Raw genomic sequence first — 25,025 nt, 5'->3', positions numbered from 1 at the left:
TACTAAATCTGTCTACTACCACAAAAATAGAATCCATGCCTCTCTGGGTCTTGGGCAAGCCCAAAATAAAATCCATACTGATATCAACCCATGGAGAGTTAGTGATGTGAATTAATCGATTATAAGGAAGGCGCCACAAATATGATTATTTGATAAGCCAAGAAATATCGCCACAAGAATTGGAGAATTCTTGATAAGATCAAATGATGCAAGGAAAAACCCTAGCAGAGCTAAAACTCACAAAAATTTGTAATCTGAATAATCTGTCCTTTTCTCAATTCTCAAAATGTTTAATACAACTTTTGTTTGAGTTTGCCTCATTTGGAAATAAATAAAGAAAATTAAAATATTAATATCCCAACAGAAGCTAATATGCCCAAGTGGTTTGATGAAGGCATTATAAGCTTAAGGTCTTGTGTTCAAATCCTGAAATGTAGTAGTTTATTATTTTTATTTTTAATACTGCCTTTTACAAAACAAAACTAACACAACTTTAAAACTTAAGACATAAAAAGATAATAATAATAAAATAAAAACGAAATCTTCCAGTTGGCCTCCTAGCTTCCCAAGCAAGCTATGCATGTAATAAGTCTAGCCTCCTCCATGTGTTGAGTCGATTGTTGGGTCTCTAGTAAATGGGCCACTTTGTGCTGCAATGCCTCTTGGGTTTTTTTAAGCATCCCTCTAGTCATAGGCCCACTTAAGATTTGAATTGGATCTTGATCTTTGTCCTCTTCGTCGTGGACTTGGGCCTTCTGGTCATGGGCCTCTTGAGTTTGGGCTTTTATGTCCACATCATTCTCTCCTTCTTGGGCAGCATTTGTCCTCAAAACTATGAATTCATCTCCTGCATCAAAATGAGTCAAATCAGCAACATTAAAAGAAGAACTTACACCATACTCACCTGGTAGATCAATTTTGTAAGCATTATCATTGATCTTTTCTAGGACTTGGAAAGGCCCATCTCCTCTAGGTTGAAGTTTGGACTTCCTTTGTTCAGGGAACCTCTCTTTTCTCATATGTACCCAAACCCAATCACCAGGTTCAAAAATAAATTTCTTTCTGCCCTTGTTGGCTTGTTTGGCATAACTCTCAATTTTCTTTTCAGTTTGAGCTTTCACTTGCTCATGCAACTTCTTCACATATTCAGCCTTAGCCTGTGCATCTTTATGCTTAAATTCAGAAATGTTAGGCATAGGTAACAAGTCAAGTGGTGTTAGAGGATTAAATCCATACACAATTTCAAATGGTGAACATTTAGTTGTGCTATGGACAGCCCTATTATATGCAAACTCTACATGAGGCAAATGTTCTTCCCAAAATTTAATATTTTTCTTTAAAACAGTCCTAAGCAAAGTGCCTAAAGTTCTATTCACTACCTCAGTTTGTCCATCGGTTTGTGGGTGACAAGTAGTAGAGAAAAGTAATTTAGTACCCAACTTACCCCACAACGTTCTCCAAAAATGACTTAGGAACTTGGTGTCCCTATCACTTACAATGCTCCTAGGTAGCCCGTGGAGTCGCACAACTTCCCTAAAAAATAAGTCAGCTACATGGCAAGCATCATTAACCTTTTTACATGGTATAAAATGTGCCATTTTTGAAAACCTGTCAACAACAACAAAAATAGAATCTTTTCCATTCTTTGTTCTAGGCAACCCCAAAACAAAGTCCATAGATATATCAATCCAAGGAAAATCAGGAACAGGCAAAGGGGTATACAATCCATGAGGCTTAACTTTAGATTTAGCCTTTTTACAAACAATACAATGATCACAAAATTTATGTACATCATGCTTCATATGGGGCCAATAGAAATGTTCTTGCAAAATTTTCAACGTCTTTTGAACCCCAAAATGACCCATCAATCCCCCCTCATGTGATTCACTCACAAGTAGCTCTCTAATGGAACACTTAGGCACACACAATCTATTTGCTTTAAACAAGAACCCATTATGCCTATAGTAACCATTTTCAGAAAACTTTTCACATGCAGCAAAATTTTCAGCAAAGTCCACATCATGCATATACATGTCTTTCAAAGATTCAAGACCAAATAGTTTAGTTTCAAGCATAGAGAGCAAATTATGTCTCCTAGACAAAGCATCAGCCACTACATTCCCTTTTCCCTTTTTATGCTTGATGACATATGGAAATTGCTCTAGAAACTCTACCCACTTAGCATGCCTCTTATTAAGCTTACCTTGTCCTTTTAAGTACTTTAAGGACTCATGATCACTATGGATGACAAACTCTTTGGGCAAAAGGTAATGTTGCCAAGTCCTTAAAGCTCTCACCAAGGCATACAATTCCTTATCATAAGTGGGATAGTTTAGGGCAGCCCCATTCAACTTCTCACTAAAATAAGCAATTGGATGACCTTCTTGCATCAAAACAGCCCCAATACCCACATTAGATGCATCACATTCAATTTCAAAAGATTTTGCAAAATTTGGTAATGCAAGAATGGGGGCATTAGTTAGTTTGTGCTTAAGTTCAGAAAATGCCTTCTCTTGTTTTTCACCCCATTTAAACCCAACATGCTTTTTAACTATTTCATTAAGAGGTGCAGCCAAAGTACTAAAATCCTTAACAAACCTCCTATAGAAACTAGCTAACCCATGAAAACTTCTCACTTCACTCACATTCTTAGGGGTAGGCCACTCTTGGATGGCTCTAATCTTTTCCTCATCAACTTGTACCCCTTTAGAACTCACAACAAATCCCAAAAACACAACATGATCAGTGCAAAAGGTACATTTTTCAATATTAGCAAACAATTTTTCCTTTCTGAGCACATTCATGACAGCACTTAAATGTTCAACATGCAAATCAAAGTTAGTGCTATATATCAGAATATCATCAAAGTATACCACAACACATTTGCCTAAAAATTCCTTTAAGACATGGTTCATCAATCTCATAAAAGTGCTTGGGGCATTAGTTAACCCAAAGGGCATCACTAGCCACTCATACAAACCATACTTAGTTTTAAAGGCAGTTTTCCATTCATCCCCTTCCCTAATCCTAATTTGATGGTACCCACTTTTCAAGTCAATTTTTGAAAAAATAAAGGCACCATGCAATTCATCCAATAAGTCATCTAACCTAGGAATAGGATGCCTATACTTAACTGTGATGTTGTTGATGGCTCTACAATCAGTGCACATCCTCCATGTTCCATCCTTCTTAGGGACTAAAATGACTGGAACTGCACATGGGCTCATGCTTTCTTGTACCCATCCTTTGCTCATCAATTCTTCGACTTGCCTTTGGATCTCTTTGGTCTCTTGGGGATTACTTCTATATGCTGGTCGGTTGGGCAATGACACTCCTGGAATGAGATCAATATGGTGTTCAATTCCCCTCAAAGGTGGTAGTCCCTTTGGTAACTCCTTCGGAAACACATCTTTATATTCCTGCAAAATAAATTCAACACTAGGAGGAATAGCAATTTTATTTGAATTGTCAGCAACAAAAATATTATTTTTGCAGTACATCAAGTAAAGTGGTTTGTGAGCAAGAAACATCTTTTTCACCTCACTTTCTTTTGCTAAACAACTCATTTTTCTCTCAAGTGTTTCACTCTTTCCCTCAAGTGTTTCACTCTTTCCCTCAAGTGTTTCACTCTTCTTCTTTCTACTTTTGATAGGTGTTTCACTCTTCTTCTTTCTACTTTTGATAGGTGTTTCACTCTTCTCTCTTTTCTCTTGCATTATTTTTTCTCTCATTTTTATTTGATCCTCACACACATCTCTAGGAGATAATGGTTTGAGAATAATTTTCTGGTCATTGTGCATGAAAGAAATTTTGTTGGTGAATCCATCATGTAGTGCTTTTGTGTCATACTGCCATGGCCTCCCTAGGAGGAGATGAGTTGCCTCCATTGGAACCACATCACACAACACCTTATCATTATACCTTCCAATTGAGAAGCACACCTCAACCTGCTGAGTTACTTTCATCTCTCCATCTTCACTAAGCCATTGAAGTTTGTATGGCCTAGGATGTGGTTTGGTTCCCAAATTTAACTTAGATACTAATTTGGTACTAGCCACATTAGTACAACTTCCACCATCAACTATTAAAGAGCATAATTTACCTTTGATGGAACATCTAGTGTGGAAAATATTTTCTCTTTGGGTTTGCTCAAGTGGTTGTATCTGACTTCCCAACAACCTCCTTACCATTAGTATATCACCCTGCAATGCTTCCTCTTCTTTCTCCACTTCTTCTTCATCAGGTTCAGATTCACTAGTGATTTGCCCATCCTCCTTCATGATCATGATCCTCCTAGTTGGGCATTCAGAAGCAATATGTCCTCTTCCCAAGCATTTGAAGCATTTGATGTTTCTAGTTCCAGTAGGAAAGACAGATGTATTTGGATTTGTTGGTGATTTCCCTTGTGGAGGAGTCACTGCTGAACTAGATGAATTTCCTCCTTCCTTCTTAAATCTATCCCTCCAGTTTGGATTATAAGAACTGGAAGAATTCTTCCTTGCTATACCTTTCCTCTTGAGTTGTTGTTCAACCTGTACAGCCTTGTGCAACAAATCTTCCATCTCCACATATTCCTGCAATTCCACAACATCCCTAATATCAGTGTTTAGGCCATTCAGAAAACGAACCATTGTTGCTTCATTTTCTTCCTCTATGCAGGCTCTCATCAATGCCATCTCCATCTCCTTATAGTATTCTTCAACAGTCATGCTACCTTGAGTTAATTTTTGAAGTTTTAAACGCAAAGTTCTACTATAACTGGTTGGCACGTATCTCTTCCTCATGACTCTCCTCATTTCAGCCCATGTATCTATTTCCCGTTCCTCATCTCTTTGCATTTCCTTTTGATATTTGTTCCACCAAATGAGGGCATAGTCTGAGAATTCAGCTGCAGCCAACTTGACCTTTTGTGCTTCAGTATAGTCATTGCATGAAAACACATGTTCAATATTCATCTCCCACTCTAGATAGGCATCTGGATCACTCCTACCTTTGAATGGAGGAACATTCAACTTCACTCCTTCAAGTCTGTTTTGTCTAGGACCTCCATTGCCGCCTCTACCTCCCCTATTTCGGTTAGGACCTCCATCATCTTGATTTAGTTGATTTTCAATTCCTTCAATCCTCTCATAGAGCTCTTGATTATTTTGTGTCATCAATCTTTGCATTTGTGCAGTCATAGCTTCAAGTAACAATCTTTGAGCTCCATCTAAATGAGGACCACCACCTCCCGCTCCTGCCATTGTTCAACTAAAAGAACCGAAAACAAAAAAAAATGTGAAGTAATAGGACCTTACCACTCTTCTCACGTGTTTGCACTCAAAGATGTACCACTCGTGTTTACTCTCAACTTGGCTTTTGTGTAAATATTCACTCTTGCCTTTTTCCACTCAATCTCTAACTTAAGGTTCTTACAAGAATCAAATAATCTATAATCAAGAATCACCTTCAAGGATAGCAATCATAAGGAATAAAATAGAATTGTAGTACCCACAAAGGACAAGTAGCAACGAACAAGGAAGACACTTGACACTTAGGAATTTTATCAAACAGGTAATGTGCACAAAATTTAAGGAAGAACAACTGCCATATATTTGTATATATATATATATATATTTTTTTTAACTTCTTTTGCTGCAGATTTTTTTTTTTTTAAACTTCTTTTGCTGCAGATTTTTTTTTTTTTTTTTTTTTTTTGTTTAGAAAACTTTTTTTTTTTTTGGCAGAATTTATGTTCCAAAATGAAAGAGAATCACTGAAGAAATATGTGGATACACAATAACAAGAAGAAATGAAACAAGGAAAGAAAAAAAATTTAAAACAGGAATTTGAACAGTACCGTGAACAGTGATGATGAACAGTGCATAAAATAAAAACGAAATCTTCCAGTTGGCCTCCTAGCTTCCCAAGCAAGCTATGCATGTAATAAGTCTAGCCTCCTCCATGTGTTGAGTCGATTGTTGGGTCTCTAGTAAATGGGCCACTTTGTGCTGCAATGCCTCTTGGGTTTTTTTAAGCATCCCTCTAGTCATAGGCCCACTTAAGATTTGAATTGGATCTTGATCTTTGTCCTCTTCGTCGTGGACTTGGGCCTTCTGGTCATGGGCCTCTTGAGTTTGGGCTTTTATGTCCACATCAGTTAGCAACAGGTAAGGGTGTATAGATGCCATGAGGCATTACTTTAGACTTTGCTTGTAAACAAGCTATACATCTAGAGCAAAACCTCTCAACATCCCTTCTCATATGGGGCCAAAAGAATTTTTCTTTTAGAAAACTTAGAGTCTTTTCAACTCCAAAGTGCCCCATGAGACCACCCTCATGACTTTCTTGAACAAGGAGTTTTCTTATAGATCCTTGGGGTATACAAATTCTTCCCCTCTTTATATAAGTACCCCTCAGAAATATAGAAACCTCCTTGAGGCTTTGCTAAGCATTGGGTATAATTTTCTTTGAATTCGAGATCATTAGTATACAATTCCTTAATGTGATTAAATCCCAAGATTTGAGATCCAAGGGAGATTAACAAAGTGTGTCTCCTAGAAAGGGCATCAGCCACAACATTATTTTTCCCTTTCTTGTATTTAATCACATATGGAAATTGTTCTAAGAACTCTACTCACTTAGCATGCCTTTTGTTTAGCTTGCCTTGGCCCCTCAAATATTTAAGTGACTCATGGTCACTATGAATGACAAACTCTTTGGGAATAAGGTAATGTTCCCAAGTTTGAAGGGCCCTAACCAAGGCATAGAGCTCTTTGTCATAGGTAGGATAGTTAAGGGAGGCACCTTTGAGTTTTTCACTGAAATATGCAATAGGGTGCCCACCCTGTAACAAAACCGCCCCTATACCAACTCCAGAGGCATCACATTCTAACTCAAAAGTTTTTGAAAAATCAGGTAGAGCTAGAAGTGGTGCATGGGTAAGCTTATGCTTCAAGGTTATGAAGGCATTTTCTTGTTTCTCTCCCCATATAAATTCCACATTCTTCTTGACTAAGTCATTTAATGGGGAGGCTAGTGTGGAGAAATTAGGAACAAACCTCCTATAGAAGCTTGCCAAACCATGGAAGCTCCTAATATCTCCAACACTTTTAGGAGTGGGCCATTCTTGGATGGCCTTGATTTTCTCGGGGTCCACATGAACCCCTTTTTTACTAATTATAAACCCTAGAAAAACTACACTATCTACACAAAAGGTACATTTTTCTAAATTTCCAAAAAGTTGATTTTTCCTAAGAATATCAAAAACTTGCCTTAAGTGTCCTATATGATCACTTAGACTCCTACTGTATATGAGAATATCATCAAAATAAACTACTACAAATCTACCTATACAATCCCTAAGGACATGATTCATGAGACGCATGAATGTACTAGGAGCATTGGTGAGCCCAAAAGGCATCACTAACCACTCATATAATCCAAACTTGGTCTTGAAAGCGGTTTTCCATTCATCTCCTTCTTTGATTCTAATTTGATTGTATCCGCTTTTAAGATCAACTTTAGAAAATATGATGGCTCCATGAAGCTCATCTAACATGTCATCAAGCCTAGGGATGGGGTGTCTATATTTCACAGTGATGTTGTTGATGGCTCTACTATCACAACACATTCTCCACTTGCCATCTTTTTTTGGAACCAACAACACTGGAACAGCACAAGGACTTAAGCTCTTTCGAACCCAGCCCTTCTCCAACAAATCTTGGACCTGAGACTCAATTTCTTTAGTTTCTTGGGGGTTGGTCCTATAGGCAGGCCTATTAGGTAGGCTAGCTCCAGGCACCAAATCAATTTGATGTTCTATTCCTCTAGAAGGAGGAAGGCCCAGTGGACCCTCGGGAGGAAATAAATCATCAAATTCCTTTAAAAGTGTTTTTACCCCCTTAGGTAAAGTCTCATGTCCACTAGATGTGGCAGTGCAAGAAAGAGTTCCTTTACAGAGAAGGAAATAAGAGGGTTGTTGAATCAAGAGGGTTTGTTTGGAAATTTTATTCTCTTGATTAACGACCTCTAGGGAGGGAACTCCTTTCTCCCTAGATTCCTCTTTATCCTTAAGTTTCACAAACTTTTTTTTTTCTCTCTTTTCTTCTTTTTTTTTTAAATCTCTTTTCACTATCTCTTTTGAGTTTCATTTGTGCTTGATCCTCAGCCACCTGTTGAGGAGAAAGAGGATGAAGCACAAACTTTCTTTCCTTATGAGTAAAGGTAATCTCGTTAGTAAGGCCATTGTGCATGGTTTTCTTATCAAATTGCCATGGCCTTCCTAATAAGATGTGACAAGCTTCCATTGGTACTACATCACATAGCACCTCATCTTCATAGTTCCCAATGGAAATTTTGACCTTTACTTGTTGGTCAACTGCTAAATCACCATCCTCATTAATCCAATGGAGTTGATAAGGTTTAGGATGGTAGTAGTTAAACCCAACTTCTCAACCAGCCTAGTGCTACAACAATTGCACCATGAGCCACTATCAACAATGAGAGAACATGCACTGTTTGAAACTTTGCATCTAGTATGAAATATGTTCTCTCTTTGTGATAGAGTATCACTAGGTTGGTTGTTGAGGAGTCTCCTAATCATTAAGAGCTCCCCTTCATAAGGAAAAGTAGACTCTACACCTTTCTCTTGATCACTTGCTTCTTCCTCACTATTACTAGAGGAAGTAGTAACCTCATCTTGGCTACTATAAATGTCATGCCCCCTCATGATCATTACCTTCTTTGTGGGGCATTGGGAGGCAATGTGGCCTCTCCCTAAACATTTAAAGCACTTAATATCACTAGTCCTAGAACTAGTGTGTGTAGTGTCCTTTCCCTTTCCCTTATCTTTTTCTGTGGCTAGATTTTTGGAGGGTTCAAAAGTTTTCTTCTTTTCAAAAGTTTTTCCCTCCTTCTTGGAATCTTTCTTTAGAAATGAAGAGTTGGAGCTATTTTTGTAAGATTTCCTCATTCTTTGTTGTTCTACCCTTACACAAAGTTGGACCAAGTCATTTAGGTCCCTGTAGGGTAGTAGCTCCACTTGGTCTCTTATTTCTAAATTAAGACCACTCAAAAATCTAGCTACAGTAGTAGCTTCCTCTTCCCTAATACAAGCCCTCATCATTAATAGCTCCATTTGTTGCCTGTACTGTTCTACAGACATGTCTCTTTGTTGGAGCCTTTGGAGCTTATTCATAAGCTCCCTCCCATAGTAGGTGGGAATGTGCCTCCTCCTCATTGCACTTTTAAGATCATTCCAATATTGAATTGGAGGATCATTGTGGAGGCGTCTCTCTCTCTCTAGGGTTGTCCACCAATACATGGCATGCCCTTGGAAGCTAAGGGCAGCCAAAGGTACTTTCCTCTCTTCACTTACCCTATGGCAAGCAAAGAGTTGCTCAACCTTCATTTCCCAATCTAAATAAGACTCCACATCATCTTTGCCAAAGAATTGTGGGAGGTCAACCTTGACTTCCCTTGGCCTAGTAGTTCTCCTAGGAGTATGTTGGTAGTGATCCCCTTGATTCATGCTTTCATTAGGGGATGTGTATTGGGAATGTGAGCTCCTACTCTTTTTCTTATGTTTCTTCATATCTTCTTTCAATTTTTCCTCCTCTTGTCTTAAAATTCTCAACTCTTCCTCAAGATAAGCAAGTTGTCCTTCTCTTTCAATTCTTTCCTTCTCTCTTTGAATGGACTCTTGCTTTTTCCATAGTTTAAGTGATTTGAGCTCTTTAGTAATGTAAGAAAGACTTTTTGGAGAGCCATCACTTTCACTATGGGAGGAATCTTGAGACATTTTAATTCAAGAGATATTTTTCACACAAAAATAGTTTTTATGAAAATAAGGTTTTGGAGTGCTTTAGACTTGGCACTTAGAGGTCTAAGAGTACAAATTGAACTTTGGAGGGAGGTGAGCTACTAAAGAGCCACTTAATAACCAAGCCTCTTCAAGTAAAAATCTCTAAACCCCCTTGTACTTTTGTCTTGCACAAAGCAATTTTCACAAAGAACTTTTCTAAAGAAAATAACAAGCAAGTGCCTATGTGTACAATTTATAAAATGCTTGAAAACATAAAGAGCATGAAAACATAAATTGCTTGAAAACTTAAATGACTGAAAACATAAATTGCTTAAAACATAAATTGCTTGAAAACTTAAAGACAAGAAAACATAAACTAGACGTTGAAAGCAAGTAAACCTAAGTGAGAGCTTGAAAGGCACCAAAGACCTTCAAGGACCACTCTCACAAGTACTACACGTGGATTACTATAAAAGTTCTTAAGGAGAGATGGAGATACACCAAAGGCACTCCAAGACACTCCTTAATAAAGGCCTTGTACAAAAATTTAGAAAACAAAAATTACAAGGTAAATGAAATTCAAATTTGCTTCAAATGAAATGTAAATTTACACTCCAAATGAAATGTAAATTCACTCTCAAATGAATTTAGTGGCTGCACCTAATTTCAAGGAAAACAAATTAGCCACTAATTTAGAACAAATTTAGAGACGGATTTTGTAATGAAAAACTAGGTTTTAGAAACCAAAATTTCCGTCACTAAATTTAGTTCTAAATTTTCACAAAAATTTTCACAATTGGTTTAGTTTCTTGTTGCTCCAAATCAGCCACCAACTGCAGCCTCACAAGGTGTTTCACTCCTCTCTTTAGAAGCAACTTTGATGTTAGTCACTTCTAGGTGTTTCCAAGAGCCTAGCCACCAAGAGAGAACAAACTCCCTAAGCAACCACCAAAGCCTTCAAGTGGATGTCCTTTGCCTTGGCCTCCTACACCTTTCAAGAAGCACTCAACCACCTTCAAGACTGAATATTAGTGCTAAAACTGAAAATGAACAATTTAGAATGGCTACACCAAGTGGTAGAAGAAAATGAGACAAGACTAGAAAGAGTTCCACAAATTGACAAGCAAAAATTAAGGCAAATTTGGAAGCTAGTACACACAAGAGTAACCTAGGAAAGGCACTAGAATGGATTACAAAATTAAAAGCTAAGATTATGAACAAAAACAAGACACAATATGTGGCTGGACCAACACAAAAATGTCACACAAAATAGATCAAAACCGAGAGCAATATTTTCTCAAATTTTCACTCCTTTGGCTTTTCTTTTGCTATTTTCTTTCTTTTTCTTTTGCAAATTATTTTTCACTTATTTTTTCTTTGTATGTTCAGGAGTTTCAATGCCTTTTAAGCACTTATATGTCTCGGTTTCAATATAGAAAAACTGCAGCAAAATTATGACACAAAACAAGAGGTGTTCACAAGTATGTTTTCACTAGTGCTTCACTATTTTGTAGTATTTTTTTTAGGTCAAATTTTTAAGCACTTTGTTTCTTTGTTTTTCTCAAGCAATTAGGACACTCACACCTCTGTTTTGGTTCTGTTTTAAGGTCCAAAAAATTTCAATAAGTTTCAGCCACAACACAAGATACAAGGAAACCTAATAGGAGAGTGTTTATGAACTTTTCTTGACAAAACTTTTAATATGACATAAAGGAAACCTAACTCTAGGAAATTTGCTAGAACTAATAGCAAATTAGGAACTCAAACATGTAAATCAAAAGCTCATATAGTAAGGTACAGATTTATCAAGAAAATATTCAATAATTTTCGGACACAAAAACACAAAGCAAAAAAATTAGGTCAAACAAGCTAGTCTAGGAATCAATGACATTCAAAGGACTACACATGACTCTAGACAAAACATATGATTCAAAAACAAAATATACACTAAACATTATCAATGTCCAATCACGGACTCATGTTATAGGAATGGAGAAGACTCAAGCAAAAATTAAAAGCACAAGTACATGAACCTAGGCGCACAACACAAATTGATTCAAGAATAAGGAACAAGCAAAACTATGAATCAATTACTTCATATGTGAACTAGGTGAGGAGATTGTTGATGGGCCTCAGAGGTTGCATAGCTTATTCACCTAGATTGGCTATGAGGCAACTTATGAGGACTCAGATTGTTCCTACTAAAGAGGAGCTTGGAGGATTGTGTTTCTCCTTTGATTCCGAGCATCAAAGGGACATGCACGCTGTCGTTAGAGCGTGGGAGAGACCAATCTACGAGGGAGATCGAGAGCTTGGAAAGCCTCGGGTATCCGTCTCCACCGACTACGAGACTTGGAGGAGCGAGAGGGGAGTGCCCCAACCATCCACCTCTTGCGCAACTGCAGTTACGAGGAGGTTGCTGCAAGAACAAGTCGATGCCTTGACCAAGAAGCTGGAAATCATGGGAGCTCAGATGAGAGTTCTTGAGGAGAAAAGCGAAGAATCCAGTTTTGCCATTGACGGTCTACAAAGGCAGTGCAAGAAAAAAGACCATGAGATAGAGCGGCTCAAGGACGAGTGTGCTAACCTTAATGAGAAGGCTATTTGGGCATCCAAAATGCTAAAGGTCGAACCGAGTAGCACAAGTACCTCTGTTCTTTGATGCCACATGAGGCTCGTGTTGAGTTCGAGAAATCATATGGACGAGTCCTCGATTTGATGAAGATATGTGTGGATCCGGCCTTTCTGAGAGCATTGGTTCACTTTTGGAGTCTCGATCTGCATTGCTTCGAGTTCCCCCAGTTTGACTTAGTTCCTACTCTCGAGGAGTACGAGCTCATGCTGCGATGGCCCAAATCAGCAGGAGTCTATGTTTTTCATGGTAATTATGTGGCCGTGGAGAGGGTCGCTACTCAAGTCAAACTACCATCACGATCATCTGCCTTAGTGGGGAACGGCAGTATCAAAGGTTGGAAGCTCGCTATGATTGAGGATCACCTTTCTTCCTTAGCTGGTGAGGGAGATTGGTTAGCTTTCAACAAGACTCTAGCGTTAGCCGTGTTTGGGACAGTCCTATTCCCCTTTCACGCTAACACAGTGGACCATGCCGCTATGGATGCTTTCTTCAGATGGGACGTGCACATGAAGAGTCCCTTGCCTGCCATTCTTGCCGACACCTTGCTTTCTGTCAACATATCTCAGTAGAAGCAAGGGAAGATTATCCGATGCTGCACCTCTTTGTTATATGTGTGGAGCATCACACACTTCTACGCCTCTAGTCACATGGGGACTTTCCCCGATCCGTTGAGGAGCTTTTTGAAGATCCCCGTATGCCGCCGTTATGCTTCCGAATGGAAGGAAGATGATGAGGACATGGGCAAGGATTTAGGAGCACTCAAAGGACTTGGAGGACCAATGACTAGGGCAAGGACTAAAAGGGCCAAGGATGCTTTGCAACAAGTTGCGGCCCTTATTCTTGAAGAAATGCCCAATGATGAAGACAAGGCCAAGATGGTGAATTGTATCAAGGATTATGAAGACTAATTACGCCATTTTCTTAGTGGGTGTTTTTTTTAGTACTTGTAATTAGTAAATAAAGGCCTAAAACTCTTGTTAAAGTGGCTGCCAACTCTTGTTTGGGCTGCACCACTTATTGGGCTAGTTATTAGGCAAGTTGTTTTTAGTTAAATAAGGTCCAAAACCTTTGGGATGAATCAGCCATGAGGCATACCAAAGGGTGCACGAATTTAGCATGTGTTTGTTTTGCATTAGTGGTCATAATTGTTAGGCTTAGTGGAGTTCATTAATTGCCCACTAATGGAGTTCATTAATTGCCCACTAATGTAAGTGAAAGGTCTTGGTTGTAAGCTATATAAGCTGCCCATTGGGATGAATAAGAACAGATCAGAATTTGAGTTTTATTAACTGAGAGTGATTCTCCAATTGTTCTTGAGTGATTCAAGAATTTGGGCATATCAAAGGATCATCCACAATTCTTTGTGTGAAGCCTTCGTTGGAAGAGTGATTCTTCCTCCATTCCTTTACCGTTTCCTTCTCTCCATTTCTTGCATCTAATTTCCTTACCTACATTCCAGAAATTAAGTCCAAGATTTTAACCCAAAAGATCCTTCCCTACATTCCAGAAATTAAGTCTAAGATTTTGAACCCAAAAGATCCTTTTTCAACTCTGGTGCAATTAGGAATCATATCATTTGGTATCAGAGCTCTGGTTTTTTGGGTTCATCCACATCATTTGCTGGAATTTCTTTGGGTAACATCCTTCCTTGTTATTTCTCATTACCATTAATATTACCTTAGTGTTCTTTCTTTATTTGCTGAACCATTGCAAAAATTAGGCCTTAATAGTGTTAAAAAATATTTAAAATAAAATTCGTGCATAATAAAAAAAAAAAAAAAAAAAAAAAGAAGAAAGAGTTGTGGCTGAATGGTTCATGCGTTTAGAACACTTGAAACTCAATCTTTAAGGTAATATTTTGGTTTGGTTGAAGGTTGTTACTAACTTATCTAAATTCCAGTTTTTGATTCCTAAATTTCCTTGTTTTTTTTTTGAATTTTTGGTGGCTGTTTTGTATTCCTTTTTAAGCCTACCCTAAACCTTGCTTTTAACACAAAAAAATTGTGGTTTGTTCTTTGTGTTGTCTATTTTTTTTGAATTGCTTTAAAAAAAAATAATAATAAAAAAAAAAAAAGCCATTAAGAGTGACATACACGAGTGTTCATTTTACGAGTGTAAACAAGTGAGAAGAGTGGTGAGGTCCTATTTTCTTTGTGTTTGTTATTACTCTTGTTTTTGAAGTATGGCAGATGGAAATCATTTGGATGGAACACAAAGACTCTTGTTCGACGCTATTAATGCTCAAATGCAAAGATTATTGAGAGAAAACAATGAAGAGTTGTATGGAAGAATGGAGCGATTAGAGAATCGTGATCATCATGAAGAAGAAAGGAGAGGAAGAAATGGTGGTGCTCCTAGGCAAAACAGAATTGAAGGTGTTAAACTTAATGTTCCTCCATTTAAGGGGAAGAGTGATCCGGAAGCCTATGTGGAATGGGAACTCAAAATAGAACATATTTTCACTTGTAACAATTATGATGAAGAACAAAAGGTGAAACTTGCAGCAGCGGAGTTCTCGGACTATGCACTTGTGTGGTGGAATAAGTTGAAAAGAGAAAGGTTGAGAAATGAAGAGCCTTTGGTGGAAACATGGGCTGAAATGAAAAGGCTCATGAGGAAACGTTATGTGCCGGCTAGCTATGCTAGAGATGTGAAATTTAAACTTCAAAAATTGTCACAAGGCACCAAAGGAGTTGAAGAGTATTACAAGGAATTGGACTTGCTCATAATGCAAGCCAATATTGAAGAAGATCCAGAACTAACCATGGCTCGTTTTATTAATGGCTTGAATAACGATATTCGTGATGTTGTTGAATTGCAGGAATTTGTTGAGATAGAAGACTTGCTGCACAAATCCATTCAAGTGGAACAACAACTCAAAAGAAAAAGTGTGACCAAGAAGAGTTCTTCTAATTATAATTCCTATAGTTGGAAGGACAAAAATAAGAAGGAGGTGGCTGCCACTCCAAGCAATCTAGCATCTACTTCTCATGGAAAATCATCCTCTAAGTCCTTAGAACAGCCTCAAAAGAAGAGTAAAGACATAAAATGCTTTAAGTGTCAAGGCATGGGTCATTATGCCTATGAGTGTCCTACCAAAAGGACCATGGTTCTCAAGGAGAATGGAGATTACACTAGCCAATCTGATGTTAGTGAGGAAGAAGAAGGTGACATTGAGGAGGAAGAGGAGGCCCTTGAGGGAGATTTATTGATGATTAGGAGAATGATGGGTAGTCAAATGAGTCCTTTAGAAAGAAGCCAAAGGGAGAATATTTTCCACACAAGATGTTCCATCAATGGAAAGGTTTGCATGGTGATTATTGATGGAGGGAGTTGCGCTAATGTGGCTAGTGCTAGATTAGTGTCAAAGCTAAATTTAGACACTAAACCACATCCTAGGCCATATAAACTTCAGTGGCTTAGTGAGGATGGAGAGGTGCAAGTGAGGCAGCAAGTAGAAGTGGATATTTCCATTGGAAAATACAAAGATAAGGTGCTATGTGATGTAGTTCCAATGGAGGCCAGCCACATACTTTTGGGAAGGCCTTGGCAATTTGACACTAAAGCCGTCCATGATGGCTATTCCAATAAGATCTCTTTTGTGCACCAAAATAAAAAGATTGTCCTCAAGCCTTTGAGTCCTAAAGAGGTGTGTGAGGATCAAATGAGGATGAGAGAAAAGATTTCTTTGGAGAGAAAAGAAAGTGATCTTGAGAAAAAGAGTGAACAAAAACTTGAGAAAAAAAAAAGTGGAAAGAAAAGGAGCGAAACACTTGAGAGAAAAGAGAGTCTTTTGGCAACAAAGGGTGAGGTGAAGAGGTTGTTCCTTGCTAAACAGCCCCTTTATCTAATGTATTGCAAAAATCAGATTTTAAACACTAACACTTTTGATGAATTGGAAATACCTTCTAGTGTTAAATCTCTTTTGCAGGAATTTCATGACGTTTTTCCATCAAGTGTACCAAGTGGATTACCACCTTTGAGGGGAATTGAACACCAAATTGATCTCATTCCAGGAGCTTCCTTACCCAATAGGCCAGCTTATAGGAGCAATCCACAAGAAACGCAAGAAATTCAAAAGCAAGTGGATGAACTCATGACCAAAGGATGGGTAAGAGATAGCATGAGTCCTTGTGCTGTTCCGGTAATTTTGGTCCCTAAAAAAGATGGGACATGGAGAATGTGTTCTGATTGTAGGGCTCTAAATAACATCACCATAAAATATAGGCACCCAATTCCTAGACTTGATGATTTGCTTGATGAATTGCATGGTGCAAGTATTTTCTCTAAAATTGATTTGAAAAGTGGATATAATCAAATTAGAATTAGAGAGGGTGATGAATGGAAAACTGCTTTTAAAACAAAATATGGTTTGTATGAGTGGTTGGTTATGCCTTTTGGCTTAACTAATGCACCAAGTACTTTTATGAGATTGATGAACCGTGTTTTGAGGGAATTTATTGGCAAATTTGTTGTGGTATATTTTGATGATATTCTTGTCTATAGCACTTCTCTTGAATTGCATGTGGAACATTTGAAATCTGTTTTGAAGGTGCTTAAGGAAGAACAATTGTTTGCCAATCTTGAAAAATGTGTGTTTTGTACTGATCATGTTGTATTCCTTGGTTTTGTTGTAAGTTCTAAAGGAGTACAAGTAGATGAGGAAAAGGTTAAGGCCATCCAAGAATGGCCCACACCTAAATCCGTGAGTGAAGTGAGAAGTTTCCATGGTTTGGCAAGTTTTTATAGGAGGTTTGTTAAGGACTTTAGCACCTTGGCAGCACCTCTTAATGAAGTAGTAAAGAAACATGTGGTTTTTAAGTGGGGAGGGAAACAAGAGGAAGCCTTTGTTGCTCTTAAGCAAAGGCTAACCAATGCTCCCATTCTTGCCTTACCAAACTTTGCTAAATCTTTTGAAATTGAATGTGATGCTTCCAATGTTGGGATTGGGGCTGTGTTGTTACAAGAAGGCCATCCAATTGCTTATTTTAGTGAGAAGTTAAGTGGAGCTGCCCTTAATTTTTCCACTTATGATAAGGAATTGTATGCCTTGGTAAGAGCTTTGAAAACATGGCAACACTACCTTTTTCCCAAAGAGTTTGTAATACATAGTGACCATGAGTCCCTAAGGTATTTGAAGGGACAAGGCAAGCTTAACAAGAGGCATGCCAAGTGGGTGGAGTTTTTGGAACAATTTCCCTATGTCATAAAACATAAAAGGGGAAAAGGGAACATTGTGGCTGATGCTTTATCAAGGAGACATATATTGCTTTCCACTCTTGAAACTAAATTGCTTGGATTTGAATCTTTGAAAGAAATGTATGCTTCTGATGAAACTTTTGGTGAAATATATGCTGCATGTGAGAAACTATCTCAATATGGGTATTTTAAGCACAATGGGTTTTTATTTAAAGAAAACAAATTGTGTGTGCCTACATGTTCCATTAGAGAATTGCTTGTTAGTGAATCACATGGTGGTGGTTTGATGGGGCACTTTGGGATTAAAAAGACTTTGGAAATTTTACAAGAACATTTCTTTTGGCCTCATATGAAACGTGATGTGCAAAAATTTTGTGAACATTGTGTTGTGTGCAAAATGGCTAAATCTAAATCATTGCCACATGGATTGTATACTCCTTTGCCTACTCCTGAATATCCTTGGATTGACATATCTATGGACTTTGTTTTGGGACTGCCTAGAACAAAGAATGACAAAGATTCTATTTTTGTGGTTGTTGACAGGTTTTCAAAAATGGCACATTTCATACCTTGCAAAAAGGTAGATGATGCGTGTCATGTGGCTGATTTGTTTTTCAAAGAAGTTGTGAGGCTTCATGGTGTGCCAAGGAGTATTGTAAGTGATAGGGATGCTAAATTCCTTAGTCATTTTTGGAGGACTTTGTGGGGCAAGTTAGGTACTAAATTATTATTTTCAACAACTTGTCACCCACAAACCGATGGACAAACTGAGGTAGTCAATAGAACTTTGGGGACCTTGCTTAGGACTGTTTTAAAAAAGAATATAAGTCCTGGGAAGCAAGTTTGCCTCATGTTGAATTTGCATATAATAGGGCTGTCCATAGCACAACAAATTGTTCACCTTTTGAGGTTGTGTATGGTTTTAACCCTTTGACTCCTCTTGATTTATTGCCTATGCCTAACATTTCTGTTTTTAAGCATAAAGAAGGGCAGGCCAAAGCGGACTATGTGAAGAAGTTACACGAACGTGTGAAGGCTCAAATTGAGAAGAAAAATGAGAGCTACGCGAAACATGCTAACAAAGGGCGAAAGAAAGTTGTGTTCCAACCTGGTGATTGGGTTTGGGTACACATGAGGAAGGAAAGATTTCCGGAACAAAGGAAATCAAAGCTTTTGCCAAGAGGGGATGGTCCATTTCAAGTACTAGAAAGAATAAATGACAATGCTTACAAGATTGAATTGCCCGATGAGTACAATGTTAGTTCCACTTTCAATGTTTCTGATTTATCTCTCTTTGATGTAGATGATGGAGACTTTGATTTGAGGACAAATTCTTCTCAAGAGGGAGGGAATGATGAGGACATGGGCAAGGATTTAGGAGCACTCAAAGGACTTGGAGGACCAATGACTAGGGCAAGGACTAAAAGGGCCAAGGATGCTTTGCAACAAGTTGCAGCCCTTATTCTTGAAGAAATGCCCAATGATGAAGACAAGGCCAAGATGGTGAATTGTATCAAGGATTATGAAGACTAATTACGCCATTTTCTTAGTGGGTGTTTTTTTTAGTACTTGTAATTAGTAAATAAAGGCCTAAAACTCTTGTTAAAGTGGCTGCCAACTCTTGTTTGGGCTGCACCACTTATTGGGCTAGTTATTAGGCAAGTTGTTTTTAGTTAAATAAGGTCCAAAACCTTTGGGATGAATCAGCCATGAGGCATACCAAAGGGTGCACGAATTTAGCATGTGTTTGTTTTGCATTAGTGGTCATAATTGTTAGGCTTAGTGGAGTTCATTAATTGCCCACTAATGGAGTTCATTAATTGCCCACTAATGTAAGTGAAAGGTCTTGGTTGTAAGCTATATAAGCTGCCCATTGGGATGAATAAGAACAGATCAGAATTTGAGTTTTATTAACTGAGAGTGATTCTCCAATTGTTCTTGAGTGATTCAAGAATTTGGGCATATCAAAGGATCATCCACAATTCTTTGTGTGAAGCCTTCCTTGGAAGAGTGATTCTTCCTCCATTCCTTTACCGTTTCCTTCCCTCCATTTCTTGCATCTAATTTCCTTACCTACATTCCAGAAATTAAGTCCAAGATTTTAACCCAAAAGATCCTTCCCTACATTCCAGAAATTAAGTCTAAGATTTTGAACCCAAAAGATCCTTTTTCAACTCTGGTGCAATTAGGAATCATATCAGAAGAGATGGAACAGTGGAGCATCGAGCACTTCACATGGGTTTGTCCTTGGTTCCGTCCGAGCAACGTATTGATGAGATGCGGCAGTTACCCAAGCGTACCTTTGATGGGCCTCAGAGGTTGCATAGCTTATTCACCTAGATTGGCTATGAGACAACTTATGAGGACTCAGATTGTTCCTGCTAAAGAGGAGCTTGGAGGATTGTGTTTCTCCTTTGATTCCGAGCATCAAAGGGACATGCACGCTGTCGTTAGAACATGGGAGAGACCAATCTACGAGGGAGATCGAGAGCTTGGAAAGCCTCGGGTATCCGTCTCCACCGACTACGAGACTTGGAGGAGCGAGAGGGGAGTGCCCCAACCATCCACCACTTGCGCAACCGCAGTCACGAGGAGGTTGCTGCAAGAACAAGTCGATGCCTTGACCAAGAAGCTGGAAATCATGGGAGCTCAGATGAGAGTTCTTGAGGAGAAAAGCGAAGAATCCAGTTTCGCCATTGACGGTCTACAAAGGCAGTGCAAGAAAAAAGACCATGAGATAGAGTGGCTCAAGGACGAATCGAGTAGTCAACTCCGAGATGTCGACGCAAAGATAGCACGCCTTGAAGCCGAGTACGCAAGGCAGGCACAGTTGATCAAGGATATGCAAGATGATCTACTCTTGACTCGATCCGATGCGCAGCAATGGCGGGAAGTTGCTCAACAACAAACCGCAAGCCTTTCCGATTTTCGCAAGAAGGAAAGGGAAGGATTAACACATATGGCTAAGCTCCGAGAGGAGAAGGATCGAGCCGAAGACGAGCTTAATGAGCTGCAAGCCATGATCAACTACCATATTCAAAAGGCGAAGGACGCTCAAAAGATTAGTGATAATATGAGCCAAGCGGTCCATACGCAAGCCGAAGCAATGGCCCGTCATGTAGAGGAAGCCGAAGTTGAATGGAGAAGAAACATGAACCCGCCTGTGGGTTTCTATCGGCTTTTCTCATTTTGTAAAAATTTGCTTCAAAGCATTGTATAATGAGTTGTACACTTTCTTTGATTAATCGAATTTTTGAGATCTATGAAATCTTTCAATTGCCTTTGCATTTCATAGTCATTCATTTGCATACATCTCTCCTAGTAATTCATTAATAACATTAATAAAAAGAAAGGATTAATCGATGCGTATGTTCATAATGGATCGCACGCCGTTTGTTATTAAGTGTAAGCCAACAACCGCGCCAAGCGAACGCACATCAACTCCGTTGTTGGTAATCAAGACGAATAAAGGGGAAGGTCCGACACCGTTGAAGATCACTACTCCAAGACCTTTTCCCTACGAATCGAATAAAGCTGTGCCATGGATATACGACATCCATTCTTTTGCCGACAGCGATATCTCTAACATCGCTGGACTTGGGGGCATGACTAGGAGTGGCAGGATCTACACTCCCGAAGATCTTCATGATAAAGCTCCCAAGAATAAAGGAAAGGAAAAAGAAAAAGAGAAAATCGAGGAAAATAAAGAATCCGAGGAGGAGACTAACGAGCTGTTAAAATATATCCGACAGAGCGAGTACTCCATCGTGGATCAACTTCATAGGACGCCAGCAAAGATTACTCTGTTGTCGTTGATCCTAAGCTCCGAACCGCATCGGCAAGCTCTGTTGAAAGTCTTGAACGAGGCGTACGTGTCGCACACTATCTCCCAAGACAAGTTTGAGGGGATTGTTAGTCACATCACGGCTAATGATCACCTCACTTTCACCGATGAAGAAATCCCCGCTGAGGGACCGAATCACAACAAGCCCTTGCACATCTCTGTAAAGTGCAAGGAATATCACATCGTTAAAGTCTTGGTGGATAATGGATCTTCCTTGAATGTGATGCCAAAAAGAACGTTTGATCAAGTGTGATGTGGACATAAAAGCCCAAACTCAAGAGGCCCATGACCAGAAGGCCCAAGTCCACGACGAAGAGGACAAAGATCAAGATCCAATTCAAATCTTAAGTGGGCATATGACTAGAGGGATGCTTAAAAAACCCAAGAGGCATTGCAGCACAAAGTGGCCCATTTACTAGAGACCCAACAATCGACTCAACACATGGAGGAGGCTAGACTTATTACATGCATAGCTTGCTTGGGAAGCTAGGAGGCCAACTGGAAGATTTCGTTTTTATTTTATTATTATTATCTTTTTATGTCTTAAGTTTTAAAGTTGTGTTAGTTTTGTTTTGTAAAAGGCAGTATTAAAAATAAAAATAATAAACTACTACATTTCAGGATTTGAACCCAAGACCTTAAGCTTATAATGCCTTCATCAAACCACTTGGGCATATTAGCTTCTGTTGGGATATTAATATTTTAATTTTCTTTATTTACTTCCAAATGAGGCAAACTCAAACAAAAGTTGTATTAAACATTTTGAGAATTGAGAAAAGGACAGATTATTCAGATTACAAATTTTTGTGAGTTTTAGCTCTGCTAGGGTTTTTCCTTGCATCATTTGATCTTATCAAGAATTCTCCAATTCTTGTGGCGATCTTTCTTGGCTTATCAAATAATCATATTTGTGGCGCCTTCCTTATAATCGATTAATTCACATCATTTGGTATTCAGAGCTAGGTTGGGGGTACTGTTCACACAACACCGTCCTGGTACTGTTCATCGGTACTGTTCACACACACAGTTCCTGGACTGTTCATCGATACTGTTCACGCGCACTGTTCATCGTCACTGTTCCTGGTACTGTTCATTGATACTATTTCACGCGCACTGTTCATCATCACTGTTCACGGTACTGTTCAAATTCCTGTTTTAAATTTTTTTTTCTTTCCTTGTTTCATTTCTTCTTGTTATTGTGTATCCACATATTTCTTTAGTGATTCTCTTTCATTTTGGAACATAAATTCTGCCAAAAAAAAAAGTTTTCTAAAAAAAAAAAAAAAAAAAAAAAAAATCTGCAGCAAAAGATGTTTAAAAAAAAAAAAAAATCTGCAGCAAAAGAAGTTAAAATATATATATATATATATATATACAAATATATGGCAGTTGTTCTTCCTTAAATTTTGTGCACATTACCTGTTTGATAAAATTCCTAAGTGTCAAGTGTCTTCCTTGTTCGTTGCTACTTGTCCTTTGTGGGTACTACAATTCTATTTTATTCCTTATGATTGCTATCCTTGAAGGTGATTCTTGATTATAGATTATTTGATTCTTGTAAGAACCTTAAGTCAGAGATTGAGTGGAAAAAGGCAAGAGTGAATATTTACACAAAAGCCAAGTTGAGAGTAAACACGAGTGGTACATCTTTGAGTGCAAACACGTGAGAAGAGTGAAACACCTATCAAAAGTAGAAAGAAGAAGAGTGAAACACTTGAGGGAAAGAGTGAAACACTTGAGGGAAAGAGTGAAACACTTGAGAGAAAAATGAGTTGTTTAGCAAAAGAAAGTGAGGTGAAAAAGATGTTTCTTGCTCACAAACCACTTTACTTGATGTACTGCAAAAATAATATTTTTGTTGCTGACAATTCAAATAAAATTGCTATTCCTCCTAGTGTTGAATTTATTTTGCAGGAATATAAAGATGTGTTTCCGAAGGAGTTACCAAAGGGACTACCACCTTTGAGGGGAATTGAACACCATATTGATCTCATTCCAGGAGTGTCATTGCCCAACCGACCAACATATAGAAGTAATCCCCAAGAGACCAAAGAGATCCAAAGGCAAGTCGAAGAATTGATGAGCAAAGGATGGGTACAAGAAAGCATGAGCCCATGTGCAGTTCCAGTCATTTTAGTCCGTAAGAAGGATGGAACATGGAGGATGTGCACTGATTGTAGAGCCATCAACAACATCACAGTTAAGTATAGGCATCCTATTCCTAGGTTAGATGACTTATTGGATGAATTGCATGGTGCCTGTATTTTTTCAAAAATTGACTTGAAAAGTGGGTACCATCAAATTAGGATTAGGGAAGGGGATGAATGGAAAACTGCCTTTAAAACTAAGTATGGTTTGTATGAGTGGCTAGTGATGCCCTTTGGGTTAACTAATGCCCCAAGCACTTTTATGAGATTGATGAACCATGTCTTAAAGGAATTTTTAGGCAAATGTGTTGTGGTATACTTTGATGATATTCTGATATATAGCACTAACTTTGATTTGCATGTTGAACATTTAAGTGCTGTCATGAATGTGCTCAGAAAGGAAAAAATTGTTTGCTAATATTGAAAAATGTACCTTTTGCACTGATCATGTTGTGTTTTTGGGATTTGTTGTGAGTTCTAAAGGGGTACAAGTTGATGAGGAAAAGATTAGAGCCATCCAAGAGTGGCCTACCCCTAAGAATGTGAGTGAAGTGAGAAGTTTTCATGGGTTAGCTAGTTTCTATAGGAGGTTTGTTAAGGATTTTAGTACTTTGGCTGCACCTCTTAATGAAATAGTTAAAAAGCATGTTGGGTTTAAATGGGGTGAAAAACAAGAGAAGGCATTTTCTAAACTTAAGCACAAACTAACTAATGCCCCCATTCTTGCATTACCAAATTTTGCAAAATCTTTTGAAATTGAATGTGATGCATCTAATGTGGGTATTGGGGCTGTTTTGATGCAAGAAGGTCATCCAATTGCTTATTTTAGTGAGAAGTTGAATGGGGCTGCCCTAAACTATCCCACTTATGATAAGGAATTGTATGCCTTGGTGAGAGCTTTAAGGACTTGGCAACATTACCTTTTGCCCAAAGAGTTTGTCATCCATAGTGATCATGAGTCCTTAAAGTACTTAAAAGGACAAGGTAAGCTTAATAAGAGACATGCTAAGTGGGTAGAGTTTCTAGAGCAATTTCCATATGTCATCAAGCATAAAAAGGGAAAAGGGAATGTAGTGGCTGATGCTTTGTCTAGGAGACATAATTTGCTCTCTATGCTTGAAACTAAACTATTTGGTCTTGAATCTTTGAAAGACATGTATATGCATGATGTGGACTTTGCTGAAAATTTTGCTGCATGTGAAAAGTTTTCTGAAAATGGTTACTATAGGCATAATGGGTTCTTGTTTAAAGCAAATAGATTGTGTGTGCCTAAGTGTTCCATTAGAGAGCTACTTGTGAGTGAATCACATGAGGGGGGATTGATGGGTCATTTTGGGGTTCAAAAGACGTTGGAAATTTTGCAAGAACATTTCTATTGGCCCCATATGAAGCATGATGTACATAAATTTTGTGATC

At 38.4% G+C, this 25,025-nt stretch overlaps 1 protein-coding gene across 1 annotated transcript; it reads right to left on the bottom strand.

Annotated features, from left to right (window-relative positions):
- Positions 1-1,432: 1,432 nt before the first annotated feature.
- LOC145957978 (uncharacterized) lies at positions 1,433-5,243 on the bottom strand. Its single transcript, XM_083074422.1, has 2 exons — positions 3,135-5,243; positions 1,433-1,608 (listed from the first exon to the last, which is right to left on the bottom strand). Exons 1-2 carry the CDS (start codon positions 5,241-5,243, stop codon positions 1,576-1,578), a joined length of 2,142 nt encoding a protein of 713 aa, XP_082930548.1. The 3' UTR covers positions 1,433-1,575.
- Positions 5,244-25,025: the final 19,782 nt, after the last annotated feature.

This window comes from Cajanus cajan, chromosome 5 (assembly GCF_000230855.2).
Source record: "Cajanus cajan strain Asha chromosome 5, NIPB_CcT2T_4, whole genome shotgun sequence".
NCBI lineage: Eukaryota > Viridiplantae > Streptophyta > Magnoliopsida > Fabales > Fabaceae > Cajanus > Cajanus cajan.
The sequence above is the reverse complement of the archived record's forward strand: the minus strand, read 5'-3'. Positions and strand labels throughout refer to the sequence as shown.